At 41.0% G+C, this 16,185-nt stretch overlaps 1 protein-coding gene and 1 long non-coding RNA gene across 6 annotated transcripts in view; both read right to left on the reverse strand.

Annotated features, from left to right (window-relative positions):
* ACSS3 (acyl-CoA synthetase short chain family member 3) overlaps nucleotides 1-16,185 on the reverse strand; it is a 68,111-nt gene that overhangs the window by 14,482 nt on the left and 37,444 nt on the right. For all 5 annotated transcript variants that reach the window (XM_080971480.1, XM_080971479.1, XM_080971478.1 and 2 more), the window contains exons 11-13: nucleotides 14,008-14,071; nucleotides 7,255-7,336; nucleotides 6,177-6,299 (exon numbers count right to left, since the gene is read on the reverse strand). In XM_080971480.1, the coding sequence (XP_080827606.1) occupies nucleotides 6,177-6,299; nucleotides 7,255-7,336; nucleotides 14,008-14,071 (269 nt within the window). The remainder of the gene's footprint in view (nucleotides 1-6,176; nucleotides 6,300-7,254; nucleotides 7,337-14,007; nucleotides 14,072-16,185) is intronic.
* LOC308457572 lies at nucleotides 9,831-12,346 on the reverse strand. Its single transcript, XR_013977008.1, has 2 exons — nucleotides 12,217-12,346; nucleotides 9,831-12,172 (listed from the first exon to the last, which is right to left on the reverse strand). It is a non-coding gene; the product is annotated as an uncharacterized lncRNA (long non-coding RNA).

Raw genomic sequence — 16,185 nt, forward strand, 5'->3', positions numbered from 1 at the left:
CCATGCATTGCCACAAAATGTGCCTCAGAAGGCAGTGTGACGTGCAAGGCAATCTAAAAAAACAAGCAGCTTTGCAGGCCCTTCAAGTACATAGATTAAGGCCCCAAGGAGTGTGGGACCAACGGTACAAAGTCAATACCTCTGATTGCATTAAAAACTGAATCAGCAGCCAGTGTAGCTAATACAATGATACTGTCACATGATCCCAATTCCTGGCCTGTCAAGATTTTAGCAGTAGCATTTTGACCCTTCTGAAGTTTCCAGGCAGCATTACAATGAAGCCCTTATGGCGATTCACAGTGCCCATAATACAGAAATCTCAGTTTGCCAGGAGCAGGATTTCAGAATTATGTGATGCTAAGGTTCTGGCCTACATGCTCACAACATGACACCTATTTACTATTGTCTGACTGCTGCCAAAAAGAGATGTTTCAGTGCCTTTTTACTGAAAGATTTTTTAAGCTGTAACATTTGCTTATTAGCTTGATTAATAAACCTACTGGGAATGCAATATTTCAAATTACAAATGTACATTCGCAATCCAGCCCTTAAGACTGTGTATAAACGACAATGACATTCATCATGAGCAACATGCTGATATAAATCATTTTAGCTACTTTAGTGTACATTTTATTGTTTTGTGGGTCTCCATTTGGAATAATAACATGCACAGTATTTTAAGCTGTAGATCAAACTATCACTTAATGTCATCCTTAAAACAGGAGAGACAGACAGAAAGTTGATACATTATTTATCAGCAAACAACTTTATTGTGCATTCAGCAAAACAATCAATTGCCACCCACTGTATGGTAAGCAAAAAATGGGAATTAAATAGCTTTTTCAACACCACAAGGGAGGCAGCACTGCAATAAAGCACAATCCACAAAACAACTAATTTAGCCCAAGTTCTCTTTTCCTAAAAATACAGACTCGGCAATAATAATAAGGCGTCAGTTTATCACCACCTCACACCTGTTTTGCAAGGAGGATGGAGAAGCAATTAAGCTGTAAAAATAAAAATAACTGTGCCCTTACCTTCCCCCTCAAGCAGCGAGAGCTTTGAGTAAGTTTCCTAACACTTCTTTAAAAACCAAAAGTTCAACCTACCTTAAAGTGGCTCTATGACATTTCCCCCTAAAAACCGGATCCAAGAAAATTAACACAGAAAAGAGAAAAGGTGGGTCTCTGTTAAATAATGCTCCACTAAGATTCAGACCCCATACATATACAGTGGTACCTCGGGTTAAGTACTTAATTCGTTCCGGAGGTCCGTTCTTAACCTGAAACTGTTCTTAACCTGAAGCACCACTTTAGCTAATGCGGCCTCCTGTTGCTGCCGCGCCACCGGAGCAAGATTTCTGTTCTTATCCTGAAGCAAAGTTCTTAACCTGAAGCACTATTTCTGGGTTAGCGGAGTCTGTAACCTGAAGCATATGTAACCCGAGGTACCACTGTATATCCATTTTGTGAAGATGTGAACGGTACCAGGAGTGGGGCTGAACAGTGGTTAGCAGGATGGTCTGTTTTTATGAGTGCTCCAATGTGCATAGATACTGCAGGCAGCTCTACACAGCAGGCAAGCAAAGCTCACATGGGAAGGAACTGTCACTGGGTCTAAATTATCTGGCCATGTTCTTGGAGTAGCATGTGATGGTATTGAAGGGAGGTGCTTCCACATAATGCATGGGTTTAACTTTGCATTAATTTAATTAATAAAGTTATATCCAGCTTTTCACCATGGAGGTCTCAAAGAGGCTTACAGCAATAAGATACAGTGGTACCTTGGGTTACAGATGCTTCAGGTTACAGACTCCGCTAACCCAGAAATAGTACCTCGGGTTAAGAACTTTACTTCAGGATGAGAATGGAAATCACTTGGCAGTGGCGTGGCAGCAGCGGGAGGCCCCATTAGCTAAAGTGGTACCTCAGGTTAAGAACAGTTTCAGGTTAAGAACGGACCTCCAGAATGAATTAAGTTCTTAACCTGAGGTACCACTGTATACGTTAGACAAAATATGCCTGGGGAGCCGATTCTTCCCTGCTGCCTGGGAAACCGGTACTCTTAATTACTCCCTTGTGGTGTTCTCCTCGCTGTGTACTCTTTGTCCTCCCTCTGAACATCGTTTACTTTAATTTACTCTCTTGCTTGATGCGTTTCTTTTATTGACTGTTTTAAGAATTTTGCAACTTTCAGCCTTGACAACCTGACTATTTTTTCCTGATCCTCTTTTGTTTGCTGTTTCTATGGCACCAATTATTGATGCTTCGGATTCTTCATTTAACTCTGTTTCAACATGTACATTTGATTTGTCTTTCTGCTCCCATTATTCTTCCCCAGGTCAGCCATAGATTACTTCTCAATTACGTTTTTCTTCATATATCACGGTCCTGTGCCGTTAGTCATGACTTCTCAATTTCTTATCTATACGCTTCACACACATCTTATTTATCTTTCTCGGTTAATTCATTCTGTTGCTGCTGCTTTGGCTAGTCACTTTTATTCCCTTGCTAATTCACTGCTTATTCCTCATTTTCTTTCTTGTCTATTTTTATCTCTTAGTTTTTGCACATGCCTTTGATAAAGCAGTGCGAGTTCATTCATGAGTTCCTTCTGATCAGCTCTTCTTATTTATCACCATTTGTCACAGCCTCGTGGCTGTTTTCTTCCTTTTCTGCTCTTCTGTTCTTCTACTTGTTTGCTCAGTGTCATGCCTTCATATTTTCTAAGCAGATTGCTCACTTTCTATTATTCCTGTTAGTATAATTTTGAATCTCTCTGTTATGGCTTCTAGCCTCATAGATGACTTCACTGGGTTTGTCTAATTGCCACCTGGTTTCTCTTCTTTGTTTCCAAGCAATGTGTATGCAGTGTTTTCTCTCTCAAAGTCTTGATTATCACTACAGAAGAAGAAGAAGAAGAAGAGTTTGGATTTGATATCCCGCCTTTCACTCCCTTTAAGGAGTCTCAAAGCGGCTAACATTCTCCTTTCCCTTCCTCCCCCACAACAAACACTCTGTGAGGTGAGTGGGGCTGAGAGACTTCAAAGAAGTGTGACTGGCCCAAGGTCACCCAGCAGCTGCATGTGGAGGAGCGGAGACTCAAACCCGGTTCCCCAGATTACGAGACTACCGCTCTTAACCACTACACCACACTGGCTCTCTACACTCTCTACACTTTTGTTGTTGTTGTTGTTTAGTCGTTTAGTCATGTCTGACTCTTCATGACCCCATGGACCAGACCACGCCAGGCACTCCTGTCTTCCACTGCCTCCCGCAGTTTGGTCAAACTCATGCTGGTAGCTTCGAGAACACTGTCCAACCATCTCATCCTCTGTCGTCCCCTTCTCCTTGTGCCCTCCATCTTTCCCAACATTAGGGTCTTTTCCAGGGAGTCTTCTCTTCTCATGAGGTGGCCAAAGTATTGGAGCCTCAGCTTCACAATCTGTCCTTCCAGTGAGCACTCAGGGCTGATTTCCTTAAGAACGGATAGGTTTGATCTTCTTGCAGTCCATGGGACTCTCAAGAGTCTCCTCCAGCACCATAATGCAAAAGCATCAATTCTTCGGAGATCAGCCTTTTTTATGGTCCAGCTCTCACTTCCATACATCACTACACTAGGTCCTTTTTAATGTAGTTTTCATTCATTTGTCTTGATAAACTGCCTCATCTTCACATTTCTTTTTTACTTTCAATGTATATTTTTTCTGTTCTTTGTTATCCTTCAGTATTTGAGGCTGCTTTCTTTTTGTCTGGCTAATCCTGTTCTATTCTTTAATGGTTTTCTTACTGTCAGTCATGAGTCGGTGTGAGTGCTGTTTTTCACCCTTGTCCCTTTACTTTTGGGTGTCCTTCATGGTTCAGGTTTCGCTGTCTCAGTTCCTGCATCCATTCCCCTAGCACTGATTATCATATTTAGGTAGGTTCAATTTAGCTGTATTTCCCTGCTCTAGATCTCCATCATCATATAAGAGTTTTCTCCCTCTTTGCTGCCTATTTCTTCTGGGATTTGGATACAGTTCCTTAAACTATCTAAAAATAAGTTTATTTGGTTTCCCCATGTTGGTTCTTGATTTATCTGTTGCTGGTATCACTCCAATATCTCCTTCTCTCTGGAATCAAGGTCATATTGTGTGGCTCTTCTCCTTTCTAGTAATATTTCTCCTAAAATATCACTGCCAACATCTTACTTCTTTCAGGAAACTAATATCACCCTTACACCTATTGACACAGCTCATTCGTTAATTTTATCTTATTTGGATTACTGTAATGATTTGTTTACCTGTGTCTCATCATAGGCCCTTTATTTCATTCATTCATCTGCTCTAATTATTTTCTTTGCCTGGAAGCATTATTGTGTTGCTGCATTTATTCCCTTGGCATTCATTACCCCATTTCTTTTTCCGGATTCAGTTTACTTTACACCTTTACTTTCATTTTACTATTATTCAAGTTATTTGGAAATAAGACAGTATATAAGTCTGTGGTGAACCTTAGTCCCTCACCCCCAGCCTGATTAGGCCTGCCAAGACTTGGTGGGTGGTCCACCAGGCCATCTCAGACAAACCATGCCAACCTTTCCCATCATATATGATGCAAGGAACAAAAAAGTTCAAGCATCAAAAAGTTGGTACTTTTTGAATTTAGCTCCTTTTTTCTGTGGCCCTGCACAGTGACATTACAAGGTGTGAGATTCAAAAACTGCCAAACCTTTTGATGCAAAGGAAGAATCAGGAACACTCTTAGGTCACCTCCATGCCATGCATCTGCTACCAGGCCAAGTTCAAAGTGTTGGTGCTAACATACGTGTCAGGACCAGGTTACCTGAGAGACCACTTTACCCCTTATATACTTAGCAGATCCCTGTGGTCTGCGGGAATGTTTCTCCTGTAAGTTCCAAATATCCAGAGGCCTGCTCTGCAATAAGTTGGAATGCTATAGAATAGCATTCCTGTTGAGATATGAACAGCTACCCATTATCTGCATTTTCCAAGAACAAATAAATACATTTTTATTCTGGTAGGCTATCTTAGCAGGATATATGGATCTTTGCTCAGAGATTTAGTTTTGTCTTCAATGTATCAGAGTTTTTGGGCTTTATTGTACAGTCCCTTCATAATAAATTGATGGTGATAATACATTTTAACCACATATGTTCCACCTTCATAGTCATGACTTCCCCCAAAGAATCCTGAGAACTGTAGTTTTACCCCTCACAGAGCTACAACTCCCAGCACCCTTAACTAACTACAGCTCCCAGAATTCTTAGGGAGAAGCCACGTATTTTAAATGTATGTTGTGGGTGTTACCTTAGTATACTTCCAATTCTTTATTTGCAGACACAGCTTGAATTCAAGTCTTATCAGCACAGGAAAAATGTTTATTTGTAGCATGGAGGGGAGAGTAAGTAAAGTTAAAAGTAAAGTAAGTAAAGTAGAGTAAGTTAAGTAAAGGGACTGACCATTAGGTCCAGTCGTGACCGACTCTAGGGTTGCGGCGCTCATCTTGCTTTATTGGCCGAGGGAGCCGGCGTACAGCTTCCGGGTCATGTGGCCAGCATGACTAAGCCGCTTCTGGGGAACCAGAGCAGCGCACAGAAACGCCGTTTACCTTCCCACTAGAGCAGTACCTATTTATCTACTTGCACTTTGACATGCTTTCAAACTGCTAGGTTGGCAGGAGCTGGGACCGAGCAACGGGAACTCACCCCATCGCAAGTCCTAGGCTCTGTGGTTTAACCCACAGTGCCTGACATCAAAGTGACATCAGGTGATCCACAGGTAGGTTTTTGGCCCCATTCCCCTGTCACAGTGGCCTGCAGACAGCGAGGGAGCTCAGAATCCAGTCCCTGGTATCAGCGCTTTCCTGAAGTTATGAAGTTGCCAATGTAGGCCACAAATCACTCAGATAAGTTTCAAAAGAACACACCTTTGTGTTGGATAACACAAGACCTTTTGTACTTCGTTAGTCAGATTTTTAAAATGTATGCCACTGTTCTCACTGTTAAAATGCCTAGGGGCAAGAACAGGAAGGACACAAAAGTGACTTTGTACACATTACCTTAATACCATTCATAAGCAGCAGCAATGTAGAAACAGCCTCCACTGGTGATCTAAATCTTAGCTGGAGTTTTAACATGCATTTTTAAAGCATTTTTACAGACCGCTTTGCATTTACCTCCTCAATTGCACCTGCTGAAATCCTATGACCTGCAACATTGATCACGTCATCCACTCGAGACATCACATACAAATAGCCCTCTTCATCCATATAGCCCGCATCCATAGTATTATAGTACCCCTGGGAGCAAAAGCAGGAGGAGAAAGGAAAATATACATATATCAGAATATTTGAGATCAGTAATACTTTAAAAAATGTTTATTGCTCATTTTATTGATGTTCCTTAAATACAGAAACATCAACAAAAATTACCAAAGATCTAGACCACTTTTGCCACCATGCCCATCCTTGGCATTACTCCAAAATAATCCTAGGTTCCTGTCCAGGCTTTACAGGCTACATCTCGTATAGCAGCTTTTCCACAAAACAACAGCTACTAATCTTGATGGTGACGTTACCTCTAATACTGGAGATAAGCCTCTGAAGTGCACTCATGCCACTCTTATGGGCTTTGTGTAGGCATTGGGTTGGCCACTGTGGGTAAAGAATGCCAGACTAGAAAGGCCTTGGATCTGATCCAGCTGAACTCTATGTTCTTAACAGCATAGAGCTGCTTAGCACACACCTTGTTTGCCTCATGTGCAATTTCCATAGAATCATAGAATTGTAGAGCTGGGAGGGACCACTGGGGTCATTCCTGAAATGCAGGAATCTTTTTGCGCAGTGTGGGGCTTGAACCCACGACCTTCCAGGTTAAGAGTCATTGCTCTACCGACTGAGCTATCTCACCACGCCAGCATTGCATATCCCATAGGAAGCCAATTGGCCTTTAGCAAGGACGTGTGGAAGAGTCAAAGAAGAATATGCAAACATGGGCATGAATGGGATTCTTACACTACAGTGCACAGCATTTATGGAGAAGGGGAGTGAAAGTATTTCTTGGGCATTACAAAATATATCTATTCTATTACATAGGGTAAGCAACACGCTGACCTCCAGTTGCTTTGAGAAGCCATCAACCCCAGCCAGCATGGTCAATCAGAGGGGGAAACAGCATTCCAAAATATGGCATCACTTCATGCTAGAGAGCCAAAGGTAGCTTACTACATATTTAGTTCATTTTAACTCCTCTTACTGGAAATTTCTGGAAGTATATTTCCTTGTACAGATCCTCATTTTTCCAAAGGCCCAGAAAGGCTCCTGGAGGCAAAGGCAGCCTGTTATTTAAATAAAAAAGCAAACACAGAAACACACACACAAAATTAAATTGGAACAAGGCTATCAAGGAGAACAGATCGTTTTTACAAGATTATTACACAATGGTGATTAAAGGGTTGTTGTTGTTTTAAAAAAAGTCATCTCCTGAAATGTGTTGGAAGGGTAGAAGCCAAAAGCAACTATCTTTACAAGTCTAGTGGAGCTGGTCAAGGATTGAAACATTCTGATCAAGAATATGCAATATTTATGTCACACATGTAGCTAATAATCAGTTCCAACCCAAATATTTAATTTTTTGCTGCTCAAGTCAGCACAATACTTTTGGAAGATACAGGGATTTACTTTGTTCCTTCCCATAATAGTAAAAACAGATATGGGGATGAAACCTATTTTTAACAAATCCATTGCAGAAATTATGGTAGCTTCTTATACTATAAAGACATTCTCCTATCATAAGACACAATGCCCACCCCCACCCCTGTTACAAATACTGAATATTTTCACCTAATGTGCAAGCTAATCAGGCACTTACAAATCTCCCAATTCTATCTACCTTTTTTTTTGTACTGAATCCTCAATTTTAATCTGTGTAAAAACACCTATAACACCAGTGTTTATCCTAAACTGGAAGCACAGCATTATTGGGGGGGGGGGGTGAAGATCTATGATTAAGCATCAATTCACCATTCACAATATTATGTGTTGGTTTACATTTTAAAAATAGTTTAAAAATAGTTTAGTTGTTAACTAAAGGAAAACAGATGTTAAAATATTACAAATACAGTGCTCACAGAGTCTGCCAACATGGAAAAACATGACTACACCTGCAGTAGATGTGAACTACATGTGAACAAAACAAGCAGATTGCTTAAAACCTGTGTGTCTCTGCATGCAGGTAATAAGCCAGTTGACAAGAACAAAGATGAGCCAGACCCACTAAGCAATATGTGCATGGTCAACTGTCTGTGCATGTTTCTCAATATGTCCCAAGAGCCAGAGGCATATATAAGCAACAAGATTTCCCAGAAACTGCTTAGTGCTATGGGTATGTGTGAGAGGGGAGCCTCTCAATTCCCCACTGGCTGTATCCTGGGAAGAGTCCCTAGGTCTGGCAAGACAGGTCTGGAGGGCTGCAGTTCAGGCTCTGGGCCTGAGATGCCCCATCCCTACCATAAAGAGCTGGTGGCACTGACTTCCCTTCTCAGGTACAGCCCAGGAGAATTGTGTTTAGTTAAACTTGCAAATCCTGGTGCAAAAAGAGAGTGGCCAAGCTCCCTTAGCCTCTGAAGTTTTGTCACTTAACTACAGTGGTACCTTGGGTTACAGACGGTTCAGGTTACAGACTCCGCTAACCCATAAATAGTACCTCGGGTTAAGAACTTTGCTTCAGGATGAGAACAGAAATCAGGTTAAGAACAGTTTCAGGTTAAGAACGGACCTCCAGAACGAATTAAGTTCTTAACCCGAGGTACCACTGTAGTTAAGTGACAAAACTTCAGAGGCACACTTTTTGTGGCAGAGAGCATGAGAAAGATTCCCATTTATCTCAGCAAAAAAGTGAGGGAGGGGAAGGCTCCCCTTGAATTCACTTTTCTGTTTGACACTGTCATAAATCAATGGCTTGCAAACGGCATCAACTGATGTTTTCCAGATAACCCATCAATATTCTTCAAACTTCCTTTAACAATAACAGCCATGTTTTTTATGACCTTAGAATTTGTTGTAGAAAAATACAAGGAGATGTCCCCCTAAAAGGGAGTATTCCTCTTGGGAGTATGTTACACTCTGCCTATAATCTAATTCACCGCCACAAAATAGAAACAAAGCTAATGAGGGAATAACACTCCCAAGACAACGCAAACTTTTAATCAGGAAGGGCACCCCGGGTGAAGTTGGCCTACGCTTCCTGGGCACTTTAGGCTTCTTTTTCAAACAACCCTCTTCTCTTCAACAGTTCACAGTCCCTCCTGAGGCTGCGTTCACATGACAGCTTATTTCATTTCACTGACATTCCCATTTCTGGCTCCCTTGTCCCCTTAGCATCTCTCTCTATCTCTTCCCATTCAGCATCAGTCCTCATTTTTCCCCACACTGCATATTCCTTTCCTAGGGATAGGGAATGTGTGAGGTTTAATGTCAACTCGGGTGACTTTTACAGTCTTTCGCAGGAGACTGTTAGCACTCTGCAAATAGCTTTCATCGCTGACAAGTAAGAATGCTTGTGAAAAGCTCTATGATATCATAACCGTTTCAGGCATCTACAGCCACAGGTTCCGTCATCACAAAACCCCTTAGCTCACTACGATACCATTACACACAACCTTTGTTTGGTGTTCCTGGAGCAGTGGGGAGAAGACTGCTTCCAAAGGTGGTTAAATGTTTCAAGTGCTTTGCACAATACTGAAGGATAAGAGCAGGGGTCAGCAAACGTTTTCAGCAGGGGGCCAGTCCACTGTCCCTCAGAACTTGTGGGGGGCCAGACTATATTTGGGGGGGGGGGATGAACGAATTCCTATTCCCCGCAAATAACCCAGAGATGCATTTTAAATAAAAGCACACATTCTACTCATGTAAAAACACCAGGCAGGCCCCACAAATAACTCAGAGGTGCATTTTATTAAAAGGACACATTCTACTCATGTAAAAACACACTGATTCCTGGACCATTTGCGGGCCGAATTTAGAAGGCGATTGGGTCGAATCTGGCCCCCAGGCCTTAGTTTGCCTACCCATGGATAAGAGGTACCTCGGCTGCACTGAACCTTGGGTTCTAATTCCTGTTGAAGCAGGCTCAATGGTCAGTTCCAACAGAGTTGAGAATAAAATGTTTCCTAACTTCTAATCTCATGTCAAGATGCATCTGTATTAAATGAAACCTTCAGGAAACAGAAGTTACCTTGTATGCATTCAGGGTACCAACAGGACAGTAATTCATAACCGGTAACATAGTTGCACCGTTGATTTATTTAACTGTCTAAAAAGTCCTTGTGACAGAGAGGAAGGACAATTCTCATTGACAGAGCCATTAACGATTCCCCTGGGGCTTTTTTGTTTGGTTTTATTCTGCTCCTTTCAGCTTAGCCATTAAGTAAGAGAGCCCATCACCTCTCGGCACACACAGACTTTCACCCGTATGAATTCCAAAAATAATAATTTTTAAAAGCTGACATGCAATAGAGCAGAAATAAAAAAGGTGTGAAATTAATTCCATCTGGTGATTTGCAACAGGGTCACATCAAGTGTAACAAGAATAGATATGCATACATAACTGAAAATGCAAAAGTTTGTAAGGACATTTTGTATTTGGCACACCGCTTGTGCTAAAACTTAGCAATAGTTAAGTCTTAGAAGAATGTGTCATTACACACACCCCACAAACCCTGATTTTTTTCCTCCATCCATATTTACAAAGTGCTTCTTGAGGTTTCTCAAAGTCAAAATTCCTGCGGCACTCTAGACACTAATTGGTTTGTTTAGTGTGACATGAATGTTAGCTTGTATCAGGAATGAGACAGTATGTGCAGAAAGTGTGGTGCCTGCTATGCTGCAAAGAAGGCAACATGACACTTTAAGATTAAGACCTTTCCTGAAATCATCAGAAAATCAACTGCCTGAAAGGCCAAGCTTACACTCAGCATTTATTAGTATAAAAGAAAAGAAAAAACCCACAAAAACCTAGAGATTAATTTCAAAGTTAGTCCAGCATTTTAAAGCTTTGGATAGTAGTTTTACATTCTAACACAAACTATACTGAAGTTGCACCCTGTCTGTCAACATGGAGAATTATGGAAAAGCATTATTCCTTAGAACTGTTAAACCAGTGTGCACCTCTAACTACTGATGCTCTGAACATGCAAGTTTTCCCCCCCAAAAAAATCATAGATGTTTTGTACAACGGCAAAACAAAAAAAGAAACTGTCTCAGGATAGCTTTTTTGGAATTAGCCTCCCTTTGAAACATTAGGGTGTGATTACATTTTTTTTAAAAAGTATCATACCAAACTGGGGGTCTTTTTTGGGTGGGGGGGTACCTTAGATTTGTCTAATATTTAAGCAATTGGCAGCATGCCAGTCACTTTGTTAAACACACTGTGTAGGCCTTAATGATAACAAAAAATGAATGCATACAAACATTGCCAGCTATGTTTGACAAGCAACTGAAAAGGTGCAAAAATGTTTTGCATGCACACTTAAACACACAGAGACTTGCCTTTACAATCCACCTTCTCCTGTGGGGAAAACCAACAAGTATTCAAGTTTTATATATATTTAAACTTTGATGTGGGAGGAAGCACCTTCCCCTTCACTGAAAAGTACAGTGCTGTGATGAATTTACTCATCACCAGTAAGAGCCTAGTGGCCATATTTGCATAAATCAATAAACCAGAATGGCTTATTGCGGGTTATTAGGAATGAGCATGCTGCTTTGCTGCTCTACTGCCATAAGTGAGATAGCCAACTAGGAAACCTTGGCTTCCCATTACATCTAAGCCATGGGTTATGGTTTCTGAATCCCTAACAAGGCATTACTGATACCAATTTGAAGCTCTGGTTTACTGCTGGTTTGTTTATCCTGTTTGCACTAGGGGATGAGTGAAGTTGGAGAAACTGGGCAATAAGCACCAGCATGCAGTTCATTCTGTCTGGAAGTCTGGCTTAACATTAAGTGCAAATGCAAGCACTGTGTTTCGATAACAGCCACAGGTGCTTCCATATGCATGTTACATGCATGCCTCGATTGGCACTTGTGTCAAAAAAGATAAGATGTAAAGCAGCCACAGATGTTGCATTTGTGATCCAACATTGTACAGACAACTCCTATAAAAGCAATAATGTCTCCGAGCATTAGTTAAACATGTGCTTTGCTGTCAATTAGCAACAGAAATGCAGAAAATAGGAAAAGCTGAAGCTAAAACAGTGATAATCAGCTGAGCAAAAGGATAGTCACCTCAAGTATTACCAGCAAATCAGGTAAAAAATGCAAATAGCACGTACCATGGTAGCAGAAGCTTAGTGAGCTCCTAAGGAGAAGCAGTGGAAACTGAAAAACAGGTAGGAAAGCAGAAAAGGAGGTGAGAAACCCAGCTCACATTGTGTAAAGATGCTATGCAAGATATTATTCTTTCATGAACCTACCAGGTTGGAGATGCAAAATAATAGAATCATAGGCTAATATGAAAGAACCACAACAGAAAAATAATGGGTTGGTTCCTACATAAATTCTGCCTCCATTAGGAGTGTGCAGGACATGAGGAAAAACAATGTCAGAATTGGTAGTCTAGGTGAATTTTTCATGCAGAAAATTTTGTTCCTTCGTACCAGATTGTGTGGGGGGAAATTTGACACTCTCAATGAGAGAACATGCCAAAGTCCCTGAAGCACAGACAGAACAATACTGTGCAATAAGCCTGAGTTAAATGAGACTTACTCCCAAGTAAATGTGTGTGGGACTATAGGAGTCTATTCATTTATTCATTTCTAGACTGCCCTTCATCCCAATGGTTTCTGGGGCAATAAATAAAACAGTTCACACCAGCAAATACAGCAAAAATCAACATTCATAATGAATTAAAAGCAATGAGAGGCAGCAATAGAATTGTGAAATTATAGTGCAGAACAAGCATAGCCATTTAAAAGGCCTGGGGAAGTTAAATGTTTCGACATGACACCAGAAGTTGAAAGGAGCAACAGAGCCTTGTTCCAATGCCACGCAGCTTCCATCCCACCAGGTCCTGACATTCATGCTTTAAGCATGAGTGTCTGAGCAGAGGAAGCCTATGCATGCAAGCCTCCATATGCCTAGGTTTCCAAAGAACCCTGTGTTAACTAGACCCCATCTGTAGAAACCTATACATGTGGAGGTCTATGAACATAGGTGCCCCTTGCTCAACATCTGAAAATGCAGGCAGGGTCAAGGAAGCCATGCAACATCAGAATAGTTAGCGCCACTGGTGCAGCCAAGTTTGGAGTTAATCATGACCAATGTATGAAGGGGGCTTAACAAGTGGGACTTCATAAAGACAGCAACCTGCCAGATTCCCAGGTCTGTACTGGAGAAGAGAGCGCAGGCTGTGCCCCAGAAATTCGCAGAGGACCTCCTGTGCTAGGCTGTGGATTACATTCTCTCTAGGAAGCCAACCAGCCATAACAATGACAAAGATGGTACAGTTCTCAGAAGCAGAGAGGAAGGAACCAGAGTAGCTTGAGGTACACCCTAATTCTGGACTCAGAAGCAATGAAACACCACACCCAACACTCACAATTTGAACTAGCTGAAATTGGCCTTTACAAAACCAGTTCTCCCTCTCTGCAATGGCATCTTTCAAAGCCTGGACCTTTTCTTTCAATCCAATTAAGCTCCCACATGGAATGAGGATTGGCTTTCAAGTATTCTCCAATGGTACTGTTACAGAAGCTGCAACAGATCAATGAAGCAGCAAGCAGCCTCTGCAAAGAGCCCCTAATTGAGCAAAAGAGGGGGAAGTTCGTGTGTCAAAATAAATTTGTTTTAACTCTAGAGTGGTAGAAAATCTTACTGGCTAAAGGGGTAATATTTGTGGTCAGTATCAGTAAGTATATTCATTCAGTATTCAATTATATCACAGTGTTTTGGCTCACTCCTTCCGTCTACTTTACAGCATTAATCCCTTGAAAGGTTGTGGGCTGCTTACTTCACCACAATATTTCCTAAAGTCTTCGCTTTTACAGCTTGCTTGTCATCATCCAGAATCATCACTGCAAGAAAAAAAGACAAAAGGATTCACAAAAATATATTTTTTCCTCCCCTCCCCTCTTTACTAGGGTTCAAGACAGAGGAAAGCTTCGAGCTTAATTGCTATGGAAAACACAACTTGAGGAAAGCAATTACAAAACATTTGCAGTGCCCAATTAGGCTATCTTGGGGCTCTTGTTTTTGCAGATCAGACTGAAAAATTAGTTTTCATTTACAGATTCAACTCAGAGGAAGGCTGGACAAAGCTGGAATGTAAATTACCTTTATCAGAGGGCAAGAGAGACCTTATTTTTAGAGTGGTTTAAGATGCAAGGCACAGCAACAAGCACAGACAACTACACAGGAGCTGATGCAGTTTAAAGAGCACTTGGAGGTTATAGATGGCAATTTACAAAAAGTGGCAGTTTTCACCTAATTTCATCTGTCTTTAAAGGTCAAATAGAGCCCAGAGGGTATGTATTTACAGTCACTGCACTTCCTGTCTCAGCCCAACACCAGTCACTTCTCCCACTTTTCACTTCATTCCTATCTGCTGTAGAGCAAAACCTTATTTATTAGTTTGGATGTAATGGGAAACTGTGGTTTAAAGTTAACTAGAAGCGCTGAACCCAGTGTGTGAGTGGAAAAGGAGTGTACATGCCCCACATTCATTCTTGACTTAATGCACCAAGTCTGATCTTGTTTCCACCTCATAATTATTGGTTCTTCTGCCAATAAAGGGCAAGAAAACATTGCACTTTTTCAACCTTCATCTATCCTGCCCTATTTCTTTGTTTTACAAAACCAGTCAACTCTTTCCTTTCCAATTAACTGAGCAATTCTCAGGCAAGTGAAATTGATCTTACAGTTATCTCAGCCTGCAACCCTGTAATACTTACCTGATAGTAAGTCCCAGTGAACTTAATGGGACTTATGTCTGAGTAAATATGAATAGGAGTACACTATCAATTACATGTTAAGAACAGGTTAATTCCTAGATAATTTTGGTCAAACCATAATTCTGGTTATGAAAATATTGCAGCTTTCCTAATCTTACGGTTGCACATGTTCTGTTCAGTTGTTTTCCTGGCTAGAGGCAGCTACTGCCTTTCATGCTTCATACGGATTCAAAGCCTACATTTCCTACAGCAATCTTTTTTTTTAATGCTGAACATTAAAGATAATGTGCTTAGCATTCCTTTCAAATATCAGCCTCTGCAGAAGACTGCCTTCCTGGTATAAGTGGAAAGCAGGTAACTTTAAATTAAAAACAGCTAGACACTTGCGGAGCTCAATGGGCATTTGCTTTCACTAAAAAAAATGTTTCTGGGGATCACTGACTAGACTAGCTAGCAACATCTTTACACACTATAAAACACACAAGTGCTATTTAATGTACAGAGATCAAAAACCAATATCTGAAATGGGGACATCTGTTCACTGCTCATATTCTCAAACAGGGCATTACAGAGTACATGGCAGTTTTGATGAGGACAATTGCCCTCTGGTGTCATGGCCTCCTGTGTATGTTTCTGCTGGCACTCCTGATGCATGTACAAAGAACAATATCCAATTTCACACAAGGCAGCTTCCATTTCTCCTCCCCTTGTACTCTCTGCTCTGGAGGGTCCCCCTAGCCAAGGAGGAAGGCTGCAGGAAGGTGTGGGAATGGTCTATCACCCAGAGTTTCCACAATCACAAAGTACCCAGTACAACATCAGAAACAACTCTGGACACATATTCCTATTATTATTATTATTATTATTATTATTATTATACCACGCCTTCCCTGGCAGCTTACAGATAAAAACAAGAGCAACTAAAAATGTAAAAAAAGATATTAAAATACAATTAAGCATTGATAAAAATAGAATTAAACCTATATACATATATAAAATCAGTTTAAAATCACCAATAATTACACAATAGAAACAGCACGGTGGCAGCCCTTTAATTAAAAGCAGTCAATTATATGCAGAGGCTGCCCTAGCTTTGCCATAAATAGCAAAATCTACGCTCATCAAGAAGCATTTCCACATACAAAGGTGTCTGTGAACATTTGGGCTAGGCTGATAAAACAGTCGCTTTTCCATTTTCACAAGCAGACCCAACTTGCCCAGGAGGTGGGGTCATGTAC

Source organism: Podarcis pityusensis (assembly GCF_964106645.2).
Source record: "Podarcis pityusensis genome assembly, chromosome: 10".
Taxonomy (NCBI): Eukaryota; Metazoa; Chordata; class Lepidosauria; order Squamata; family Lacertidae; genus Podarcis; species Podarcis pityusensis.